General features: G+C 33.6%; 2 protein-coding genes across 4 annotated transcripts in view; one reads left to right on the top strand and one right to left on the bottom strand.

The window, feature by feature from the left end:
• Positions 1-24,857, bottom strand: part of LOC129218280 (muscle-specific protein 20-like) — a 122,853-nt gene that overhangs the window by 51,119 nt on the left and 46,877 nt on the right. For both annotated transcript variants that reach the window (XM_054852516.1, XM_054852515.1), the window contains exon 2: positions 1,458-1,582. In XM_054852516.1, coding sequence (XP_054708491.1) covers positions 1,458-1,582 — 125 coding nt within the window. The remainder of the gene's footprint in view (positions 1-1,457; positions 1,583-24,857) is intronic.
• LOC129218279 (organic cation transporter protein-like) overlaps positions 1-24,857 on the top strand; it is a 230,253-nt gene that overhangs the window by 11,448 nt on the left and 193,948 nt on the right. The gene's annotated exons all lie outside the window — the stretch shown is intronic.

Here is a 24,857-nt window from a genome sequence, read left to right on the forward strand (position 1 = left end):
TTGCTCGCGTGTGTGTGTAATGCGTTTGCAATAATGAGCGACACCTTTTCAGCGTTTACACGTATTTTTTTATAGTATGTTACCGATTTAGCTCTAGCTTAAATGCATGCGACAGTGATTGATATTTTTAAGCTATTGCGTACACTTGTATCGTTTTTATCTAGTTGCGAATTATCTGCGAATTCACTGGTCACCCTGTTCCACGGATAATTGGGAGTTTACTGTATAGTGAAACAACAAGTGAGCAAAACCGTTTCAAAATTATAATTCAGCAATTCGTTTGCCAATTTTGCATTTCGTGTTAATCAAATGTACACATACTTCAAATCCACATATAAACTAAATTCAGATTGATACTTTGTAAGACGTTCAGACTTTGGCCGGAAGTGTTGCTTAGTACTTAGGCATTGCATTGCCTCCAGCGTCTATGATCGCAGGTTCAAACTTGGCTCTATTCGTTGTGTTTTCAAGAAACAAAAATGTTAGTGTACGTGTTGTATGACAGTACAGCATGTTGAGAATCCTTTGAGTACCTATTTTTCTCAGGTACTCAAGGCTAAATTAATTTCCTAGTGCAATTTTGCATCGTAAAAGCCCATCTAGTGGGAAACTGGACTTTCAGTGATAATGGCTATCCTCAGATAGTTGTGCCACACGGAAAAATGAAGCCAGTTCAGGGAATGTACTGCTTCTGCAAATGACAAGGTGCCAAGATGCAGCGCCATTGGAAACAAAGTATTACACAAAGTAAAACACAAATTATGACAAAATCACCGAAACAAAATACGTAGTATTGAAATTCTTTACTTTGTTATTCCAATCTGCACAGAAAATAAGTATTAAGCTTTGAAAACCCCCCATCAGCCACATTAATATTGTCTCCCTTCTAAGTTTTTTTTTTTTTTTTTTTTTTTTACAAAATGTTAAAAGATGCAAGTTGCAATATCACGGTGAACAGTTCAACGAAAAGAGCCATTTTATCTGTTGATCTCAAACCACACAACAGCAGTTCTCTGAACATAATTTTAAAAAAAGTAAGGTCATGAAACTTTAAGTTTCAAAATTTAATACGTATGCACATGACACTTACTAAAGTTTATCCATTTTAAATTTGCAATTCAATGCGTATAGAAATCTCTCTAAAATTAAGGGTGCCACTGCGACCAATTCTTAAATGAAATGAGTTTTTTTTTTTTTTTTTTTGAGGTCAATCATTTAAAACATTTGTTTGCCCTCAAAAATTTCACTGAACTCTGTTGTGCGTAGATATTATACATCAGGGGTGAACTCATACATTTTTCCAGTACCGGAACGTCAATGTGAAATAATAATCCTGAGTCCAGTTTTGGCCAGTTTTATGTGTGAACCCTTAAATTATTTTTCAAAAAATCCATAATAGAACGACGTTCCAGCACCAATTCACCCCTAGTATGTATGAATGTATAATACACACTTACTTGCATAATACAATGCCGTCCCTGAGAATTTCTTCATAAGGACCGTTTTGTAAGTTTTCCCCTAAAATTTCTTGTATCCACTCCAACACTTCTGCTTCTAGTTGTTTGTCTCTTTTGGCAGCAATCTGTAAATGCATCAAGTTATTGTAAAAATATACTCTAATAAGTGTAAAACAATTTAGTTTAACGTAGTGTCTTTAAAATTATAGCGTTATATCCTTTTAAAACCGTTCGCAACAAAACTAATTCATACTTTCACTAGCGATCAGCCTCCGACTTCACAAGTGGTACACACTGTTCAAAAAAAATATAGTCGCCCCAAAACCCTTTATACTTGCATTAGTTATTTTGGGAAACTTCAATTATTGTGAGTTTTTGCTGCGATTTAAAACGTTACCAAATTTGCCGTAATCTTTTTGGGATACCTTGGATAATGCTCCCCCTCCCTACTCTGAAAAACGGTCTGTCACTAAATTTCGTCAAAGATATTGTCGCCAAATGCGAAGATACTTTTGGTGACCAAAAAATGATGCTAAAAATTTTCCTCCGAAATGTTTCCAAAATAAGTAGTAAAATTTGGCGATTATTTGAAATTTTGCAAAAAGATAAATTAATGGAATTTTTTGCGCTGTTTATGGATTTGTCTTAATTTAGTTGGCGGATTATTTTACATATTCACAAAAGCTTTAAAGATTCTTTTAATGACGATATTTTGGACACATCGTGGAAGCCGAGAAACATTATTATGTAGTCTTTAACTTCAAAAACAGCGACAGTTGAAAATATTGCCAAGAGCCTCAGCTGTTGAATTTTTTCTGCAAGGCTCCGGCGAAGCCCGGGGTGATTGGATAATAAGTACGTGCCCACACTGTTAAAACTACAGGTTGCGTTTGGCACCTGTCAGGGGTGAAACGCTTGTTCACCAGCAGCACCCGATAGAGAGCCGAAATTGCACCCTTAGCAAGGGTGAAAAACCGCCTCCCTTCACCCAACGTGCACCGTAGGTGAAAGATGGTACCCTAAGGTGAGAAAAATGGCACTTTTATTGCTTCCTATAGGAATTCCCCCCCCCCCCCGTGTTGTGTGCGTTTTTGAATACAATTTTGTTTTATTTATTCTGATTTATATATACGAAGGCATTTGATCACATTTCAACTTTCGAACATAGTTTAGAAGTGTTCATGACTTGAATTTGTCTGTTCGTGCACTAACTTTCTTATATTCACACTTCGATTGCTCAATAATTAATTTGTTGTTGACAACTTTTACTGCATGATCCGTACCGAAAATGAACAGGGAAGGTATTTATCAATCATTTGCCGGAACAACCAGAAATATTAGGTAACATTAAATTAGAATCATGGGAAAATAAAAGCGTTTCATAAACGTTAAAAATTTTAATCGAGCGTAACATATCAATACTTTTTATAAGATTCGATATTTGAGTATCCTTATGCGTACAAGATAAATACTAATTTAAAAGCTCTTCTTTCCAACGTCAAGTTTTCCGTCAGATTTAAAATAAAAACGAGTACATAACTTCATTCGCTTCATGCAATAACGCCTAAGAAAGATACGTTAACCAAAACACGATGTAAAACTCATGAGTCAAACACTGAGTGAGAGAAATTTCTTTTCACGCGGTTCCCCCCACCCCCCGCTTTTGCTGCTTTGTTCGTTTCCAATACGTAGTTATTTCATTGAGAAGAAATAGACATTTGTATATACACTATTATAACTAGGGGTTCCAGACGAGTGAAAATATTCCCTCTAAGGTGAAAGCATAGTGCTTGAAGGTGCAATGCAGGCTAGAAAATAGAGCAGAGGAGCCGAAACAGCATGCAATCGCAAAAAGACTCATGCGCATGCGTTTTTGCCTTAGACATACATTCAACCACCTCAATATGGTGGACAAATGATGATTGCGTTTGTGTGTCTTTCACATTGAATGAAGTACACTATTGGATTAAAACACAACTTTTCTAGGATTAATTATCCGAAATTACATGTAAGTACAGCTTTTGATCACTTTGTAGCTTTTAGGGCTTTCAAACATAGTTAAGTGTTTAAAAGTGTATTTATTGCTTTTCAGTTACCGTTATTTCAGTTTACCGTTACTATCGTGAAATTTCCATCATTCAAAACGCTACTAAAAATATCTGTCATTATTTTCTTGAGTACTCGATAAGCAGCTTTTATTAATCACCAAAAAAAAAAAAAAAAAAAAAAAACTCACCTACTATAAGATTATCAATAATCAACAAGTGAGAATCTTAATAAAATTGATTCTTGTGCTTCGTAGATTATAACAGAAAGCTAGCGGAAAAAAAAATCTCTCTTAGTCTAGCTCTTTTTTTTTTTTTTGCTTTTTCATTCAAGTGTTAGAATCATTTCCTTTTAGCGGTTAATGTCTCGATAGCGTTAGAAATTTCTGTTGGTTTTTTTAACTGTCGTAAAACTTCATGTACATTTTATTTTGTTACTCTTGATTAACGTGTATGAAACGATTTTGTTTTTCCGTAACTGTAATATCCCTGAATATTTTTGGCTCTTCGTGTAAATAATCCATAAGTACAGCTATGCTTCATTTTCGGAATGCGTATGTTTTAGTAAATGTATAATTTCTCACATTATTTAAATAATTACTCTTCCTTAAATTATAACGATTTGTGACAGTATTTATTGTTTGATTAATTCTTAACATTACTTTTTGTAAAGAAAAAAAAAAAGAAAAGAAAAGAAAAACTCATCAGAACTCTGAATTTTTCACATGTTTTTAACGGCCCCAGAGTTATTAATATTACTTATTTTATGAATTTTTAAGAAAACAATAAAGATTTCACTGATCCGCAAAGTTTTTCATTTGCTTTTACCGCGCTCACGTGGGTCAAAAGAGGTTGAGAGACACTGAGTTAGAGCAATGAGCACTTCTTAACTATGTTGAAAACTCTGAAATATGATCAAATGCTGTAATTACATGTTTTAATCATTTCCAGTATCGAGTTCAATGTGAAAAATGTCCAAAACGTAGAATATCATAAATCAAAACAAAACTTAAAATTAATTTAAAAAAAAACCACAACTGTATTCAAAAACGCACACAAGACGGGGGAGGGGGGAGGAGGATCTATAGTAAGGGTGCCATTTTTCTCTCCAAAGGTTCCTTTTTTTTCACTCCGGTTGTCTATTTTTTAAAAGGTGCCTGTTTTTCACCCTATTTAGAGGTGCGATTTCGGCTCCGTATTGGGTGCCGCTGGTGAACAAGCGTTTCTCCCTTGAAAGGTGCCGAATGCATCCTGTAGTTTTAACAGTGTAGGCTGCTCACGTCGATGCATTTTTATTCCGAAATTAGCTATTCAATTATCAGCTGATTTAAACGTTTTTATTTTTAATGTTGTTGTTGTTCAAGATAGTACTGATACATAGTTTTAGGTAACAGTTTTGCAGGATATAAATAGCAATATATTGAATATTCAGTAAGGTAAACGGAACAATAAGCAGTTGTCACCATACTTTAATCACTTTAAATATGTTCGAAAACTCTAAGAGCTACAATATGATCAAATGCCTTTACTTACGTGAGATTTCGAAGATTAATCCACGAAATTTTCAGTTTTGTACTTCATTCAATGTGAAAGTAAATTTCGTTGCAACTTCCTTCGTTCGCCATTCAAACTGAAGTTGTCGTTGGACGATAAGTCAGAGCGCATGCGCAAGGAGCCGCTCTCCTATTGAATGGTCTTTTAGCACTTTTGTTAACGTCGTTCACCCACTGAGGAACCAAAAGCACCTTAACGACACTTCCTAGCCTCCGTTGCACCCTGAGGCACCGTTTTTTCACCCTAGGGTGAAATTCTTTACCCCCTGTGGCACTCCTGGTTTTAACAGTGCAATTATAGCAAAGGAATAAAAAAAGCCATTAAATTGCATTGAAATTCCATTAAAATGAAAAATAATCAGCCAAATCCATCAACTATTTTCGAATCTCGTTAAGTGACTACATTACCGCTACTTTTCGAATAATATTTATTACACAAAGTAATACTTGCCCGTTGCACGGAGAAAACTTTATTAAAAGATTTTACCTAAACAAAGCCTTGAATAGTCAGATGAAAGCAACGCAATTCTAGCTTTCAACAGGGAGTTGAGTTAATACACTAAATACTAAATTCAGTTGATGAAAGCTTTCGAACATGGAACTAAAAAGCTAAAAACTCATTTATTATTCAACTTAATTGTGACTTAAAGTTGAATAAAAAAAGAACTACCAATCGAATTTTTTTCGAACCGATCTATAAACTGTCGATCACTCGATACCGCAAATCACTCGATGTATTGGTGAAAACCGCATAAAAATCCGTGCAGTTGTTTTTAAGTTTATCGCGAACAGACAGACAGACGCGGCAGAAGACTTAGCTTTATAATATGTAGTGATTTAGAAAATTAACTATTAATATTAATAATTTAATGTACTCTTGCATTGAAAATGAGCTGTAAAAATTTAAAATGTAGAGTAAAGTGTAATAATTTATTTTTAACTGATATACTAGTACTTATACAAAACCTTTCGAAAGCCTGCGTTTTTCAGCCTTAGTTATCGGAAAATGTATTTCTTAAAAAAATACTTTCACCAATGAAGTTTTTCAACAGAAAAGTTTTCTATGATTTTAAAAAAGTAGTTCAATAAAATGTATCACATAGACTAATAATAAGAATAGACCGAGCTATGGCAACCCCTTTGCTGCTCATAAACCAAATCATGTGACTGGTGGATATCCTAGCAACAGCGGGCGTCGATCGTAGCAGACGATCGACGCCCGCGAGAAATAAAATAAATAGAATTGATGGAACACGGAAGAATGATCTTTTATGGAGTCCGATTTGCAAATTTGTTATTCTAAGTTGTAAATATTTTGTCAATATAGTGAGTTTTTCGTTTAGATAGTATTGTGCATTTTCTTTAGTCAATTTCAATAACTCTCTAAGCAATTAAAGATGCAAGCGCCCAAAAAGAGTCGGCTACAGGTAAGATTTTTACCTACAATTTTAATTTATGATACCGATTAGTACATTTTTTGCGTTAACGCAAAACGTTTACGCCATTACGTTCACGCCAACGCTGACGTAGCAGTTCCAACTGAAATAAAAGTTACTGAAAACTGTTGTCAAAAACTAATTACTAATGTCAAAATAATGCATAACTAAAAGAAAAACTTTTCAATCTCTGCACCTGGAAAAAAAATTTATAATGAAAACACATTACGTCTTAAAATACATGTCGAGTGCCAAACTATAGATAATGTTGCCATCTAGCAACCATGCTGCCAAAGTTTTCGCCAAGCCCCCCACCAGTCACATGATGTATCCATGAACCAATATTTTCATCAGCAAGTTTGGGAAAGCTCGGTCTACTCTTATTATTAGTCTACGATGTATCACAATGATGTTTTACCCAAAAGTTATTTATTTTCCCTTCGAACTATTTAACTTCAAAGAGTACTTAAATCTGTAGAAAAGGAGCAATCTATTTAAGGAACAAGTGTTCAGTTATTTACATAGAGCTGTTGGTAAGTCTCGAGGAGCTATTTCACATGTGTCAATTTTTCATAAATCATGTACCCTATGAAATTCCGTTTTTCAAACTTTATTAAGCGGGTCGTCTTCATATTAAAATGCGCATTGACTTTAAAAAACAATTCTGACGACAACCCTCCTTTTTTATCACAGGTTTGTGACCAGCATCAACATTTTACTTCGTAAGCTCAAATTATATTTAATTTGCATGACTTTGCGTGCTTAGTAGCACTCAACAGTGAGTGCTAATAAGCACGAAACTGCAGTCCTCGGCTGGAAATGACTGAGCTGGTGGTGTATTTCATGTATTTCTGCTAAGATCTGGCTAATGGGCGGTAATTTACTAAATATATATTTAATTTGATTCAGCGTTGCTTTATAATTAAGTTGAGAAAAATCCAGTTGAGAGAGAAAGAGAGAGAAATATTAAAAAGGTTTTCGATATTTTGGCGCTTATCTATAAGGGATGTTCAAATGAAAAGGGACCAAACGATACTGAGCAACTAAAATAAGATTTTATTCAAAGTATGCACCATTGGCCTGAGCACCACGATCCTACTGATTAATTAACCGACAAATTCTTTGTTCCCAGAATTTCTGTGGCCGTGACGAGACCCAGTCCTTTACAGCGTCCTTGAGTTCGTCGTCCTAGTTGAAGCTCTTGCCTTTCAAATGCTTTTTCAAATTATCAAACGCTTGGAAATCGTAGGGGGACATGTCCGGGCTGTCGGGCGGATGGTCAAACTGCTTCCGCTTGAACTTGGCCAGTGCCGCCTGAGTGACCCTGGAGACGTGTGGACGCACTTCACATCACGGAGCAGAACCACTCTTCGTGAGTAGCCCTGGTCTTTTGTTCATGATGAACCTGCGTAGGGCTTTGGAGTGTCTCACAATACCCATCGGAGTAAATGATTCTCCTGTGCCCAAGAAATTTAACAAGTATCGGACCTCGTACGTCTAAAAAGACGGTAAAATGGAGGATCTCTCCTGCGCATGCAAGTGTCCGCGCAGACTTCGATCCATGCTGGATACTCCAATCGCATTCTTAGATGTCTCACTACGTTCTCCCTTAGCGGTATACGCAAATATGTTAATGGTTAACGTTTGTACCTTTTCATTGGAACACCACCCCTAATAAAGTACCTTAAATAAGGGGGGAAAATCGCTTAAATATATATATATATATATATATATATATATATATATATATATATATATATATATATATATATATATATATATATATATATATATATATATATATATAATCAGTCTGAACCAAATCAATAATAAAAATATTATTTACGGCCTCGAAAATATAAATTTACTTATTTTTATGAATTAAGAAATCAGTTTTTTCAAAAAAGCTCAACCTGAAACCATCTATATATATAATATTCTAACGTAACTACTAAAAGAGGGTGTATTTCTTTTCCACCGTTGGCAATGGACAGAATGTTTACCTCGTCGCGATCCATCCATGCATGTAGGTAGTTGAAGCATATACCTCAAGATAGAGAAGAAGAAGAAGATGTAGGTAGTTCACAATAGATATCGCTCCCCTCGCAAATTTTTCTGCTTTGATTTATTACGTTTCTACATATACATTAGCTAAGTATGTACTTCAGAATGCAAGGTGAAAAATTGAAAGTAGCCAGAAAAATACTATTTAGTCCAGATTACATAGAAACGTGTCCGTATTCGTGATAATGTAGATGAACATTGTGGGGGAACGATGAATCAAGACTCAGTTTTGTGGCGCTTTATTTTGACGAGATAAGCGTAATTCGCCTAATAAATTTAATCGATGATTTCATGAGGGTAAGGTTAAATTACCACCATTGGACAATACTCCTGAGCTTATGATATATTTGCTCACGAATGATACCCCGATTCAAAAATTATCGGGAACGGATTTGCGAATATAACTCCGGATTAGCGTTTGCTTCTATGATGGCCCAAATGAATCCCCTTTGAGGTTTGGTCCATACTGATATCATTTACATGGCCAAGTATATCATAGAGTGCCTCCTCTCCATGCTAATGACCAACACAACGAAGGATATGGTCAACTATACATCTCTGATTCAGACGAGGCCACCGATAAATGGGTAAAATAACAACCAGAAATGCTTGCCAAATGTGTTTAAAATGTTAGATGCTATGCTATTAGACTACTGTATTATAGTTTCCGGTGAGGGAGAGCAGCGAGCTCGGATCCCAAAGGGATCCTAATAGAACTGCAAAGCAGTTCCGGGGGGTTGGCGAGCGGCAGCGAGCAGGGATCTGTAGCCTCCTAGTCTTTAATGTAAAAATTAGATCTAGAAGAGCTTTTATATCCGCATCCAAAATTAGATATCAAAATATTCAGCAAGTTTTTTTTTTTTTTTTTCCTATGCTAAAAAAGTAATTTTATTACCTTTTATAGAACCTTGTAAAAACTTTGCAAATGGATGAAATTCCAATTGTTGATTTCCACGTAAAGAAAGAGAAAAATAGTTCAACAACACAAGGTGATCAATAAAAATATTGCATTATTGCACAAGAGTGATTTTTATGCTTCTTTTCTATGCATAAATTTATTCACATTAGAGAAACGAAAATATAATGTTTTACCTAATCTATACTAATCACTATAAACTAAAATAATACATAGGCGTGTTAGAAATCTTAATATTAGTTATTCCCTTTTTTTTTTTTTTTTTTTCATTTTCGCCTGACCTATGCAATTCAAACGTACTAAAGCCAATCAATCAAATAAACCTATCTAACAAAATATCAAAAATTGCCTAGGATCTAAAAAACTGTTAAACAAGCGTTCATGTAGAATTTTGTCAAGTGGGTAACAGAATTTAGTAAACTTCTTTTCACAAAAGTGGCCGATCATAGAGGAAATTACATTTTTTATCAAATTTTTAGGAAAATACGAGAAGATATTCTCCCCCCCCTCCCCTGCCTTTAAAAAAAAACTGTAACCATAAGACATTCCTTCCAGATTGTAAAGATTAATAATTTCCAAAAACGCCCAGAATTTTCAATTAATTGATTAAAAGTTACGCTGAGGCTCTGTGGCTCTTCGAATGCCACAGGTCCTGGGTTCGGCTCCCACCGTATCCCTGGGTGTAATTTCCTATCTTTGTTCTGAAAACCTTTCTTGTGCTATCTTATACGTCAATAAAGAAGTCCAACCTCTCGAGGCAATGGCATGCCATATAATTACTAATTATGATAATTAATTACGAACACGCGAGCAACGACAAAAAAGAAAATAAAATACGTATTATCAAGAGTAGCTTAACTATTTCCCTTGAAAACATCTTGTAAGTTCGTTAAATTCCTTTCCACTGTTTGGTAAACTTTGACTTTGAAAGTATAATTTTTTATGTGGTGACAGCCCCTCTACATTTTTCAATGATATTTTTTGTGCAAATGATCGGAATGCAATCGAATTTGGTACTTTGAAATCTTTTTTTCTTGAAAATTTATTTGTGTAGCAATGAATAAAGGTTTCTATTCAAAAATTTAACTCTGCATTCATTTTACTTTGGTATGAATTTCTCATCGCTATACGCGCTTGTAGGCGCTATATTTTGAATAGTCTCTCGAAAATGAATGAATCATTTGTAGTAACTCTGCATTATTATCACCAGTTCTAACCAATGTTTCATTCATTAAAGAAATAAAATATGTCTATATATATATATATATATATATATATATATATATATATATATATATATATATATATAATATTTCTTCAATAATGAATGAATTTACCATTGGAAACCCCACTTTATCTCAGATTAAAGCAAAGTGTCAGATTAAATACTTATTTTCAAAATTTCAAATTGGATTAAACAAATAAACCTGATTCTATATCAAATATTTTGAGGAAAATATCGCATGCTTTTGACACGATAGTTTCTTTTAATTTATCGAACAACAATCAGTCTCGATTGTTGTGCCATGGCTTTTCTAGCTTCATTTAAACTTGGAAATAAAGAAAAAAACACGAAATTCAGTAATTTTCTTCTGTGACGCATCGTTGTACCACTGTTGTTGCACAAGTGTTCCGTGACACAATTGTGCAGCAATTGCACGCGACTTATGCCCTTTGATCGTTAGCTCATCAATGTGTAAAAATTACCTTTGCAGAAAGCAATACAAAAAATAATTGAAATAGAGGAAAATATGTGCATTCTGTGGCAATAATAATTGCCTACAGTTCCTATTTGAAATTTTAACATGCTGTTGCTTATCATTCATAAAATATAGTTATTTCATACTAAGACACTATATGAAAACTGTGTTTCGGAAGTGCACCTGCAATTTCTATTTTCGACTGCAAGCGGTTAAATGCTCTCTATAGGTACGTAACTCAGTTTTGTCGCTCATGTGAGTTTGAAAGTCCATACCCTGTTTAAAATGTGTACTTTAATTCATTAAGTTTTTTGGATTTGAAATAACAATTTTACTGTACAGTCACGTGCCCATACTTGGGACAGTTTTTAACTTTTACGTTTTGTAGCATATTAATCATATGTTTTCCATTCGACCGAAGCATTCTTTTTTTAGGATGTGCCGATATACTTCACCTCAGGACAAGATGTAGATGTAAGGATACGTCCATTCTTATATATTATTTCTGTAGCCTGTTTATGGTTTCTACGCGAGATCTTCCTCAATTTTTGATCGATTTCTTTGATTTACCCCTCATTTTAAAGCTTATCGTTTAGGCTACAGACGAAAAAATAGACCCAAAGTCTAAAAAATATTTTTTCTTTTGAAAAAAACCTATTTTAAAGCACCGGACTGAGTTTTCGGTTACATTTTTAAGTTTAACTTGCTCCATGATCGACAGAGCTGAATAGCTCGATTGGCAGAGCGTTCATCTGGTAACCAGAAGAATGAGTGTTCGGGTCCCGCCCCGGATGATATGCATGGAACAATTAGACAAGTATCATGCATTACATTGACACTGATAAACAATAAATAACACAAGTGAGGGAATGAAATAAATGAGATAGGAACCTTCTTGCTATTACGAAAAGTTGATGCAACCTGTAGCTCAATTGATACTTAATTGTAAGGTTTCTATTTTGTTTTTAGATCTTTGGCTCCGGTCAGAAAAATAAAGCATGATGTAAGCGAAAATACAAGAGTCAGGTTTAAGATTTCAGACTACAATGGAATAATTTTTGTTCAGATAAAAATCGTATACTAAAATGTAGTTCTTCTAATGACAGTTTTTGACTCTTTGGACAAAAAAAAAATTACTACCCCAAATTGAAATTACGCTTTTCATTTAATTAACCTATGAATATTTATTAGAATACGAAATAAATCATTAAAATTACTAACTTGATGGGTAAAATATCATTTATTTCTCCTGTCGGCAAAAAACAAATAGCCAGTCATATTTTTACTACATTCGAAAAGATGCGCTTATAAAACGAACATAGTTCAACATATTTTGTATTTTAACCGATCACTTAAATGATGAACACGTGCTGCCATCTAAGCCATAACGGTTCAAGCAGCCTGCGGTAACAAATTGTATAAATTTTCAAAAACAAAAACACTTCTCTTTAATATCTTGTCTTATATACTATTTAAAAACTTTTATACAAAAATCAGACCTATGGTTGAAAAATCAATTTTTCGGAAACGCAGCTTGCTCTTGCATAACCTTGATGTAGCCTGTAGTTCTTATGCAGATTTTTTTTATTTAAAATTCAAATACATATTCTTTTGCACCGCTTTCGGCAAAAAAAAAAAAAAAAAAAATCACAATTAAACTTTTTTTTTTTAACAAAGCTCAAAAGCACTGGGCTTAGTTGTTCGGTTTCATTGATAAGGTTTTTTTTTTTTTTTTTTGGTAAAGCGTACGGCTATAAATTAGCTGAACTTCGGGGTTGAATTATAAGTGTTCGATTAAAGGAAAAAAAAGTGCTGACATTCAATCCGTAACGGTTAAAGCAGCCTGCTATGGGAAATTTTTTTCAACTTTCTAAACCAGTAACATTTATTTTCAATCTAATATATTATTTCTCTTGAATGTTTTTTAAAATCGCTACGCGAGATCTTCCTCATTCCTTAATCAAATTCCATGTTTCACATATAATTTTAAAGCGTATCAGCTGGTTAATGTCAAAACATAGACGCATTTTTTTTGGCAAATATTTTTTTGGCTGTTTTTTATTACACATTGCTTCAATGAATAGCTTTCGAAAACGAAGGCGAAGTTGTTCGGTTGGTTGGAGTGTCATGCTGGCAATCAGAATGGCGCCTGTTCGAATCCGTGCCAATACATATCTCTTTCATGCCTCTTTTTTTTTCCGTCACAGGCTCACATAGGCAGGATTGTATTTGCCACAACCCGTTTTTTCACATGCCCAACTACTGCTTTTTCACGAGTCACTCAGTCACACTTTTAATGATAATTATGTTTGCATTGAGAATACGTACAACCAAAAAGTGAGCGATAATTACATCATCACAACGTTGTATTTAAAGAGACTTTTGTCACTGATGTCTTCAAATTGCATGCCTTCTTTTGTGCCTTTACGTTTTTTCCATTTACTTAAATCCGGTTACTTTTTTCGATTCTTCTTCATAATATTCTTCTTTGAAATTTTTAAAGAGAGAAATGCCACATGAAACGATTCGAAGCAGAGTGCGGAGTTCCGCATGGGTCGACTAGTTTACAAATAAAACGAAAAAAAAAATTCATTCTCCCAATTTAGGGATCCCCCTTCCTAACTTGGGACACTTAACATTTTGATTCTTCTTTCATGTATGCAGCAATAGATAATAGTTTAAAGAAGTTTATTTTACAACTCAATAAAGAAAAATTATTATTACACAGAAATAATATAATCTTGTAAACGTTTAAGGATTTCAGAGTGGGTACTTGTCCCTGAAAATATTCAATGTCTCCCCAGCCTTCTTAATTCTTTTGAATATAATAGTTCTGCGTTCCCCTCTATATTTGGAAGCATAAAAGCAATTGTGAACGCAAATAATTCGTAATGCTGCTGATTTTTAGCCTTCCAAGTTCCTCATTTCACATATTTTCATATTCATTTTCATTCCTTCATAATGCGTGAAATTCACAACAAATAAATAAGTCTCACCTATTCTTTGAGACTCACTTTTATTAGTAGACCTAACATATGCAATATTTGGCAATATCTCTTTTGCTCATCAATAGATTTCATTTTTTTTTAAATAATGACAAGTTTTCTGTTCCGTTATGGTATGATACATTTATTGTCATCAGAATAGTCATCACTTAAAAATTTTTTGAATTTATACTTTTTTCTTAATATATACTTTTTCTTTATTTCCTCAATATTTCTTACAGACTCTTTTTATGCCTTAATACGCTAAGTTGGAACAGTGTCACAAGTTTGGAGCGTAATCGTAATTTCTCAAATTGATGAATAAGTTAGCCGAACTGAATTAGTTAAGTGGAAATTAATTTGCTCTAATAAGGCACTGATATATAGCTAAGATGAGGTGTGAAACAAATTCTGATTTAATGCTGCTATGTTGGCGGAAATAATCAAAGTTATTTCCATACTTGAAAATCGCAATTTTTTTTCGAAATTTTCAAAAAAATTAAACCAACCCACAACGCTGATGCATCAAACTTTAACTCACATAGCATCAAAAGATAACTATTCATTTATTCTGTAACACCATTTATGTCTTACTGGGGAAATACCGACAGGTGTACCAGCCCTCAAAACTGAATTCAGCAAAATATCCCAAATAAGAGTCCCAAGTATGGGCACTTAACTGTATAAAAAAGATTCTTACATCCAAAAAACTATTTTTATACCGTTAAAGGAGCAGAAATAATTATTTATATCTTATTTATATCATGTTACCAAAGTTTCGAAACTTGCTTTAAAATTTTAAATAGAAGAAGTTTATCACTATCAATGTAAGCATAAATATTTCATGTTTTATGCATAAAATCAAAGTTCAAAAATAATAAAAAAGAATTGAGTGTGACAGGTCGTCGGTACCACGCCCAAACCACGAATGTGAAAAAAAAAGAGAGAGAGAGAGAGAGAGAAACGCCTTTAAAAACAAAGCTTGTAAAATCTTATTGGTTTAGAAAAAAAATTAGGTACCCCCCCCCCCCAGAAAAATTTATTTTTTCAGAGTGGCAAAATTTAGTACAACGTGGCTTCTGACAGATTCTTGCTCTAACAGTAAGGTATTTTAACAGTAAGGTTATGTGTAAAAAAAATCAGTATTTTTAAGTAAGGCATTGATGACTCTTAACCAGAGGACGGCAAAGCTTGTAAAATCTTATTCATTAGGAAAAATTTTTAGGTGCAAGACAAATTATTTTCTCATAGTTTATAGCAAAGTCCAGGACCAAAAAAAAAAAAGTGGCTTCTGAAAGATTATTGTTTTAACAGTAAGGTATATTTTTTAGTCAACCAGGTGAGCTGTCGCCCTGGTTTTGTTGAACACTGCTCTAGAGTAATTAGGCTTGACTTTCACACTCGAGTCCTTGGCATGGTGCACTTGACCAAAAGACGGCTCAAAAAATTAAGTGATACTGCCGAATTGTCAGATTTGTGGCTTTGGCGTGGGGGCCAACCAAGTGTTGTCGTCTGAGAAGGGATGGCGCGCGAAGCATTGTTATAGCAATAACTTTGAGCATGACCTTAATATTTGAAGATTTCGTTTCTGGTTGCAAAATGAGCATTTCTTCAGCTTCAAAATCGGTTTTTGACTAACTGAATGTTTTTCTTGTAAAGAATCAGCCAGCAATGAACAGCATAACCAAATAAAAGTGTTAAGAGACGCAAAATGAAGTATTGAGCTGACAAATTACGTGACGTTAAAATAGCGGCTTTCAACTCTCTGAATTGTTTTTAATTGTTCATCTGAAAGCGTTTTAGATAATGAGCTTTCACTTTTGAGAATGTATTCGTTACTGATAAACAATGTTTTGAGTACAATGTGTCGAACAACAGATATATATTAGTGGTTCGCTATTAGCTCACTCTTGGCTGTCTACCAAAACAGATATTAGAGAATCAGATGTAAATTTACAAACTATAATTTTTTTCTTCATTTGCATGCCAACTTTAAGAAACAGATTTTATTTGTCGCATTTTTAAAAAAAAATGCATTTTAGGATAGTAAGCATTGAAAAAAAAAAATCGTTTTTTTTTCTTTTCATTCTTCCTCGTTTTAAGTACAGATAATTTAATAAGTTGAAGGTAGTGTTTCAGATTAAAATCAAGCACATGAGTACATTTATTGAAATTTTCTATGAATTGTAAAAAATAAATTCCTACCGTTGTGTAAAAATGGCATTCATGGAAAATGTTGTGCATTAAGAAAGTTTCTGAGCCGTTAAAGATTCCTTAATTTAAACTGACCTAATAGTCAAAGTGAATTTCTCCCGATTGTTACTTGAATGTCATGGAAATGTGAAAAGTTCTTCATACCAATTCTTGGATTGTTTTACATTTTGATTTGTTTCAAGTTCTTGAATCTTTCGACATAATTTTCAATTTTAGACATATTTATTTTAATGCTTAAAATTCGAAACTATAGCGTATATGCAATTAATAGTGCTATCGTTGGATCAACCAACAGATCAAATCAATGATTACAAATTAGAAACTTTCAATTTAGTGATCTTAACTAGTGATGTTTAATTAAGTGTAAATCTTTTGTAAAAAGCACATTGAATGAAATCTTAGCTGATTTACATTCACGTTTGTTTTTATCGGTTTAAAATTTAACTTTTATATTTATAGGATGCATTGTTCTTTATATTATTTTACTAGCTGCGTCGCCCGGCTTTGCACAGTCTACCTCGAAAATAAAAGTTACGTCAAGTGACGCGTGTTTAACAATAAGGCTTGAACAAAAAAAAAAAAAAAAAAAAAATGTAAAATTTGTAAAAGAAAAAAATTTAAAACCTTCTGATTACAGGAAAAGGCTCAAAACAAAAGCCAAAATTTTATTTGTTCATATTCGAGAAAAAAATGACAACAGATCTTTCTTCTCGATGATTTTCTTTACGCTACAAATTTTAAGAAAAGCATTGTTCAACAATGACGGTGATCAACAATGAATTTCTAATTGAAGGCTTGCCTACATTTTAGCATGATATTAGTTAAAAACAGTTACAATTCACGTTATAATTACCTTGGAACATTGGTACTGATCTCATCTGATGCAGAAAAATCAGGGATTCCTATGGATATTTTATTCTAATTTTTGCGAGCATTTTTTCGCCCTCCGCTCTCATATTAGAAAAAATGCAATTTTCGGATCCTAAATTCAAAATTAGAACGGTTCGGTACTTTTTTGGATTTCGACCCCCCCCCCCCCTCTTACGTTCCTTCTCGGGTGCCTAAGTACCCCCCTGCCACATTTAGTCGAGATTCGACGCAAACTGTGAATTTGTATAGGGAACATACATACATATATATTCTCTGTTTTATTTATATAGATTTTATTTTTTGGGCCATTTAAGCCAATTTCTCTCATTGAAAAGTTCAGATTAAGAGTACAAAAATCTATAAATTTCATTTAATAGAAAAAAGAGTGAAATATCTAACACTGATGGTGAAATAACCAATCCTTCTTTTTGGTTATTACGTTATTGACATTAAATATAGAGTAAAAATAAGAAAAGTTAGAGCAGGTAAACAGGAGATTGAGGTGGTGTAACAGAAAAAAAAAAATATGTAACAACATTGAAACGCTATAGTTTGAGTTTCATTCACGCCACTAATACATTTATCACTTTACTGGTACAGTCTTAATCATGAAACTTATGCATTTATCACTTCAATAACGGTCAAGAAAAAATGTTCTTTTCTGATAAAACCCCCGTTTTTAATTTTGATTATCGTTGAGCGTATAAACGACTTTGAATGATAACTTTTGACACTATGTTGTAATTTAAAGTCATTGAAACATACACATTAGTACAACAAAACAAGTTTCATGACATTAAAACAATAAAAAGCGTAACTTAAAATTTTATTGAAATAATATCTATTTCATAAGAAATTACGTATGAATAACCGTCTAAAAAGCTTATGTAACACACAATCTGTAAAATCGTTTATGAATTTATAAATGCTATGGCATTTAACATCATTTGTGAATAACTTTCCTTAACCTTCGTGGCATAATGTCACTTCCATATTTAACATAACCGTTTGAAGTTACGTTCATGGACGTTATAAGAAAGGGGGGAATGCGAGGTACAATGAAATAGAAAGGCAAAGTTAAATGGTGAAATATTTTCAGTTTGCAGCGCCACCTACCTAGCAATATTTAATGTACTTTCATAAACACATAGGAAATTTCAGTCAAAAAATAAGTAGCTCTAAAGGTCACGCTATATATTAATACAAGTAATTTTCAAAATTTAATACACACATTGTTATACTTAGTGGTTTATCAAAAAATATTAATGATATAGATTTTGTACTTAACATGTTCAGTAGTATTGATTGAAATCGACTGTTATCCAGTGCAGTTCTTATTTACTCAATATTAGGCATAGTTTTATTTTAAATGCTTGATACAATTTGTCAGGTATACGCGGGGCAAAGTGGAATAGTAGTTCAATTCCTTTACTTATTTATTCATTTATGAAATCACCTATGTATTCAGTCATTAATTTATTCATTTACCATTCACATGTCTATTCATTCGTTCATTTATTTTCTTATTTATTCATTCATTTATTCTTTCTCATGTATTTATTTATTTAATCGATAGTGTTTCATTTTTTATTAACTCCTTCATTTACTCATTCGTTTGATAAAAAATATTTTTGATTAATCGTACAGAAAATAGTTTACTTTAAAAAAAAAAATCATTTTGAGCCGTGGAAAAAAATTCCACTTTTTTTTGTTGTATAAATTTAGTGAAACAAATGGAAAATAATGTTTCGGTGCAAGTTTAATTATTAAATACATTGTGGAAAATTATTTGATTTGGAATGGCAACAGCCATTCAACGCTTCCTAGCATGAACTCGAATCAAGAGTTCAGTCGCCACTGAATCACCTTTCGATGAATGTTGAAATTCGATGCTTTGATGTGACGAGAGTCACCCCTTTTGATGGGACTTATGTTCCCAATTTTCGATATAAATTATGTGCACTGTATATACGTTTCAACTAACAGTTCTTAATTAAAATGTTTTTTCTAACCTTCAATTCGTTTGTCGATTTTTGAATTTGATGTGGCAAGTGTTTTACCCACTGAATCATTTTACAATATGGTGCATAGCGGTCGAAAAGTAACGCTTGCATTCAACTTTAGTTCGTTGTGTGTGACATTTGTTGATTTAGAAGACTTTCATATGGAATAGCACCTAGTGCGAAGACAGCAAAAGGTAAGAGAGACATTTTTATTTTACAAAATGGATTTCGAAAAGCTCAAGAAAAACCGAACTGTTATTAGAACAGCAGTCACGAAAATAACGAATACTATTGAAGGTTTAATTAAAGAAGATCCAATAGATTTAGAGGCCCTAGAAGAGCTATTGAATCAATTGCATATTAAAGCAGAACTTTTAAAGAAAATTGATGAAGATATCGAACCGTTGTTAGAATTAGAAGAATACGAAAAAGAACTGATATCAGCACATGAATACGCTGAAAAAGTTTCGAACACAATATTTCGCGCTCAAAGAAAATTAAAGGAAATTAAATCCTCTAATAATAGCCAAGCGAACATAAGTTCGAACATGAGCGAGAAATTAATATACGAAACAAAACACGTGAAGCTTCCAAAATTGAACATTCAAAAGTTTTACGGTGATTGCACCCAATTTTATTCCTTTTACAATACTTTCAAAGTCTCAATTCATGAAAATAAACGCTTTCAAAAACTGAGAAATTTAACTACCTAAAAAGTTATTTAGGCGGCCCTGCAGCTAATGCAATCGCGGGTTTTGAAATTTCAGATGAAAATTACGACTCTGCGCTTCAAATATTAAAAGAACGATTCGGACAAAAAGACGTCATAATTAACAGCCATATGAACAAATTGCTTAACTTATCTCCTGTTTACAAAATTACCGACATTCCAAAGCTAAAACAGATTCACAATGAAATATAAGTTAACGTTCGGTGCCTTTCCGCTTTAGGATTGGAGTCAAATTCCTATTCTGCAATGCTTTTAGCAATAAATAGTATTGAAAATAATACCCCATGAATTGGCATTGGAATATAATCGACAAAATAAGAAAACCTCTTGCGTTCCAGACATAAATCAATTCTTGAATTTCTTGCAAACAGAAATTTTAACAAGAGAACGAACTTATTCGTGTAGATCGAAGTCATTTGAATCAAACAGTAAGAATAAAAATTCAACTTTGTCTAATAGACAAGATAGCGCTCCAAATTCCACCAGCGGTTTTTTCGTTGCTGCTAAGAATGGAAATGAATCTTTCGCTGATAAGAAAACGGACAGCTGTTTATTTTGCAAAAAAGAACACGATGTTCTTAACTGTTGCTTAAGTGTTGAAAAAAAGAGAAACGTATTGAAGAATCAAGGTAGATGCTTTTTGTGCCTTGGATTAAGACACCGTTTGAAAGATTGTTTATCGGGAAGGAATTGTAAGTACTGTTCCGGTAAACATAATGAAAATATTTGCTATAAGTTTAACAATTTGGCTAACGATAAATCTAATAAAGAATCTCTTGTGGGCGATGGGACGGAAAATGTAATTTCTGCTGTATCGCATATGGGAAATAAAAATAGGACTCTCTTGCAAACGAGTTACGTGTTAGCAAAAAATGAAATCTTAGATTCGAACTGTGGTACGCGTGTTTTACTGGACTGTGGTTCGATGCGTAGCTTTAGCACGCAAAACATAGCTAATAAATTAAAATGCAAAGTACTAAGGAAAGAAAAATTATCAGTGTACACATTTGGAAGTAAAACCCCCATCGAAAAATACTACGATGTCATCAAACTTACGTTAATCAACAGAAACTCTCCCGACTCAAAAATAGAAATTGAACTGTTGGTTACAGACGAAATATCAGGATCAAATATTCCCCCTCCCGAAGTTGAAGACTTTAAGGGAATGAAACAGTTGAAAAATATGACAGTCGCGGATTTTCCAGAAAGTAAAGAACCCATTACAATTTTAATTGGTGCTGATTATTATTATAACGTTGTAACGGGAAATATTAAGCATTTGAGCAAAACACTAGTTGCAGTTGAAACAATTTTCGGTTGGTGTTTACAAGGGAAAAAGAGTGAAAATAACTTTTCCTTAATGATGAATGTAGTCGTAGAAAATAGCGCGATTTCAGAACAAATTCAGAAGTTTTGGGACTTAGAAACTTCAGGTCTTATTGATTCGAAGCAAGATGCTGACCCAACAGAAAATGAAATCATGAGACAATTCGAGTCTCAGATCAAATATGAAAACAAAAGGTATACAGTGGGGGTTACCTTGGAAGTTAGAAAAGCGGGATTTAAAAGATAATAGGAAGATAGCTGAAGAGAGATTTTCTAGACTTAGAAAAAGATTTTATAGAAACCCCGAGTTGTATTTTGAATACAAAAAGGTGATAGATGACTATTTACGACAAAAAAATATTGAACCAGTTATTAACCCAGATGAGGAAAACGAAGTTAAATTTTACCTGCCCCACAGAGAAATAATTAGGAAAGATCGTGAGACGAGTAAATTGCGTATAGTTTTCGATGTCTCCTCTCATGATTCTAATTGTCTATCTTTAAATGACTGTCTTCATCTAGGTCCAAATTTATATTCTGAAATATTTGATATTTTATTGAGATTTCGATTTCAACTCATTGCTTATACCACGGACATGAAACAAGCATTCTTGCAAATTTCGCTCAACGAAGAAGATCGAGATGTTACTCGTTTTTTCTTTACCGATGACCCCTCGGACGAATCTATTGCACCCCAGGTTTATAAATTTACTCGCGTCCTATTCGGCATCAATAGCAGTCCGTTTTTATTGGCAGGAACTTTGAAATATCATCTTAAACAGTATACTGAAAAATATCCAGTGACTACAAAATTTGTAAATGATAATATTTATGTCGATGACATCATCGGTAGTCATGCATCTGTAGATGAAGCCTTATCTCATACATTACAGTCCATAGCAATTTTCGAAGATGCTAGTTTTTCACTACATAAGTGGCGCACTAATTCGAAGACCCTACGCGAATTGTGGAAAAAACATGGAGTGATTTCGAGTGATAATGCCGAACCCGTCAAAGAAGAAAATATGACTTACAAAGTCTTAGGTATAGCATGGGACAACTTAAAGGACATCCTTTATTTTGATGTCGGAGATCTAGTCAAATTTTTTTCGAGAGGAACTGACACTAAACGATACGTGCTCCAGGTCTTGGGACGCATCTTTGATCCTATCGGAATTTTAGGTCCTTTTACAGTGAGAATTAAATGTTTGATGCAACAGATTTGGGCGATACGTATTGACTGGGATGACAGATTACCCGAAGACCCAAGTTTGTTATGGAGAAACTGGTGCGAAGAAGTTCCTCAACTGACGGAAATTTCAATCCCACACCACTATTTTTCCGAAAACCTAAATATTGATATCAAGACTCTTGAACTTCATTTCTTTTGTGACGCAAGTATGAAAGCATTTGGAACAGTTGCCTACATGCGTGTTATATCTCGAAATGAAGACGTTCGAACGGCCTTTGTCGCTTCTAAAAACAGAGTTGCTCCTTTAAAATCTCTTACATTGCCTCGGATGGAGCTCATGGCTGCAGTATTGTCAGCAAAATTAAGTTTTAATATTTTGAAATCCTTGAAACGTGACATTCCGTGCTATTTCTGGTCTGACTCGAAGATAACAATTTTTTGGATAAAAGAAAATCCTGAAAAATTCAAACCTTTTGTCAAGAATCGGATTGAAGAAATTCGCAAATTCACAGCACCTTCAGACTGGTTTTTTTGCCCCGGAAAGGTCAACCCTTCAGATACCTTGTCGAGGGGAGCAAAAGTTTCTAAACTGCTAGAAGATCCAACCTGGCTGACAGGACCGCAGCGGCTAAAGAATTCTCCAGAATACTGGCCGAAGTCAGAAAATGATGAAGCAATAAATATAGAAGAATTGGAATACACAAAGAAATCGAAGGAGATCTTTCAATGTGAATGTCTTGTTAAAGAAAAGGAAAATCCAATCAATAATACTAAATTTAGCAATATGGAGAAGTTGGTAAGGATTACAGCTTGGGTGAAGAAGTCGATCATGAAATTTAGAAAGATTTCTAATATTGGAATCACATTGACCGCTGAAGAATTAATAGAAGCTGATAATCATCTGATAAGATTGGAACAGAAGATCTTTTTTAAAGAAGATTACGAATCCTTGAAGAATGGAGAACCGATTCAAAAAGACTCTGATTTGTTTAACTTTTTGCCATTCACGGATGAAAATGAAATTATCAGACTAGGAGGAAGATTAGAATTTGTTGAATTATCTACAGAAGAAAAACATCCTATTATTCTTCCAAAACGGTCCTGGCTGACATTTTTAATCGCGAGAAGAGAACATGAGAAAGTGATGCACGGTGGAACAGCTTGTACTTTAGCGCGAATTCGGCAACGTTTCTGGATTCCAAAGGTACGGCAATTAGTCAAGAGTGTAATCAAAAAGTGTCTAATCTGCCAAAAATATCTTTCGAAGGCTGCTAATCAAACTACAGCTCCGTTGCCGTTTGACAGAAGTAACACCACGCCTCCATTCTCAGTTTGCGGATTAGCTTTTGCGGGACTAATTTATGTGACAATTTTTAAAGAGGTTCGAAAATCCTATATAGTTTTGTTTACCTGTGCGATTACTAAATCAATTCACCCTGAACTCGTTAGCGATATGACAGCAGATTCCTTCGTATTGGCACTTCGAAGATTTTTAGCTAGAAGAGGAAACTGTAAGGTAATCTATTCGGATAACGCGCAAACCTTTAAAAGGGCGAAAAAAGAAATAGAAGATTTATCAAAAATTATCTAACAAATTACTTTCGCAATTTCTAACTAAAGAAAGAAACTCGGAAAAATTGAAAGAGCGTTTCTCGGACGGGATAATAACGTACGCTCATACGAAGTTAAAACAGTTTCTGGACTTTTGCGGAGAACGATACAACACTTGTATCCCTTGGAACTTTAAACTTTTGAAATTTGAACTGTGTATTAATCTAAATTGAACATTTATTTATATTGATATTTTGCACTAACTTTTAAATTTGATACTTAATATTCAGTATATTTCACTAACATTTTTTAGGATTATATTAAATGTTGGAAATCAATTTGAAAATGTTTTTGATTCACGCATAATTTTGATTTATTGGTTTAATGTTTTGTGTATTTGAGATTTTGAAATTACGATTTTGTAATTAATACATTATTTGAAATTGAGATATTGATGAACTCTCGAAAGAGTTCATGGTGGGGTGTGTGTGGAAAATTATTTGATTTGGAATGGCAACAGCCATTCAACGCTTCCTAGCATGAACTCGAATCAAGAGTTCAGTCGCCACTGAATCACCTTTCGATGAATGTTGAAATTCGATGCTTTGATGTGACGAGAGTCACCCCTTTTGATGAGACTTATGTTCCCAATTTTCGATATAAATTATGTGCACTGTATATACGTTTCAACTAACAGTTCTTAATTAAAATGTTTTTTCTAACCTTCAATTCGTTTGTCGATTTTTGAATTTGATGTGGCAAGTGTTTTACCCACTGAATCATTTTACAATAACATTGTTCCTTCTTAATGTACTG

The sequence above is a fragment of the Uloborus diversus genome, chromosome 3 (genome assembly GCF_026930045.1).
Source record: "Uloborus diversus isolate 005 chromosome 3, Udiv.v.3.1, whole genome shotgun sequence".
NCBI lineage: Eukaryota > Metazoa > Arthropoda > Arachnida > Araneae > Uloboridae > Uloborus > Uloborus diversus.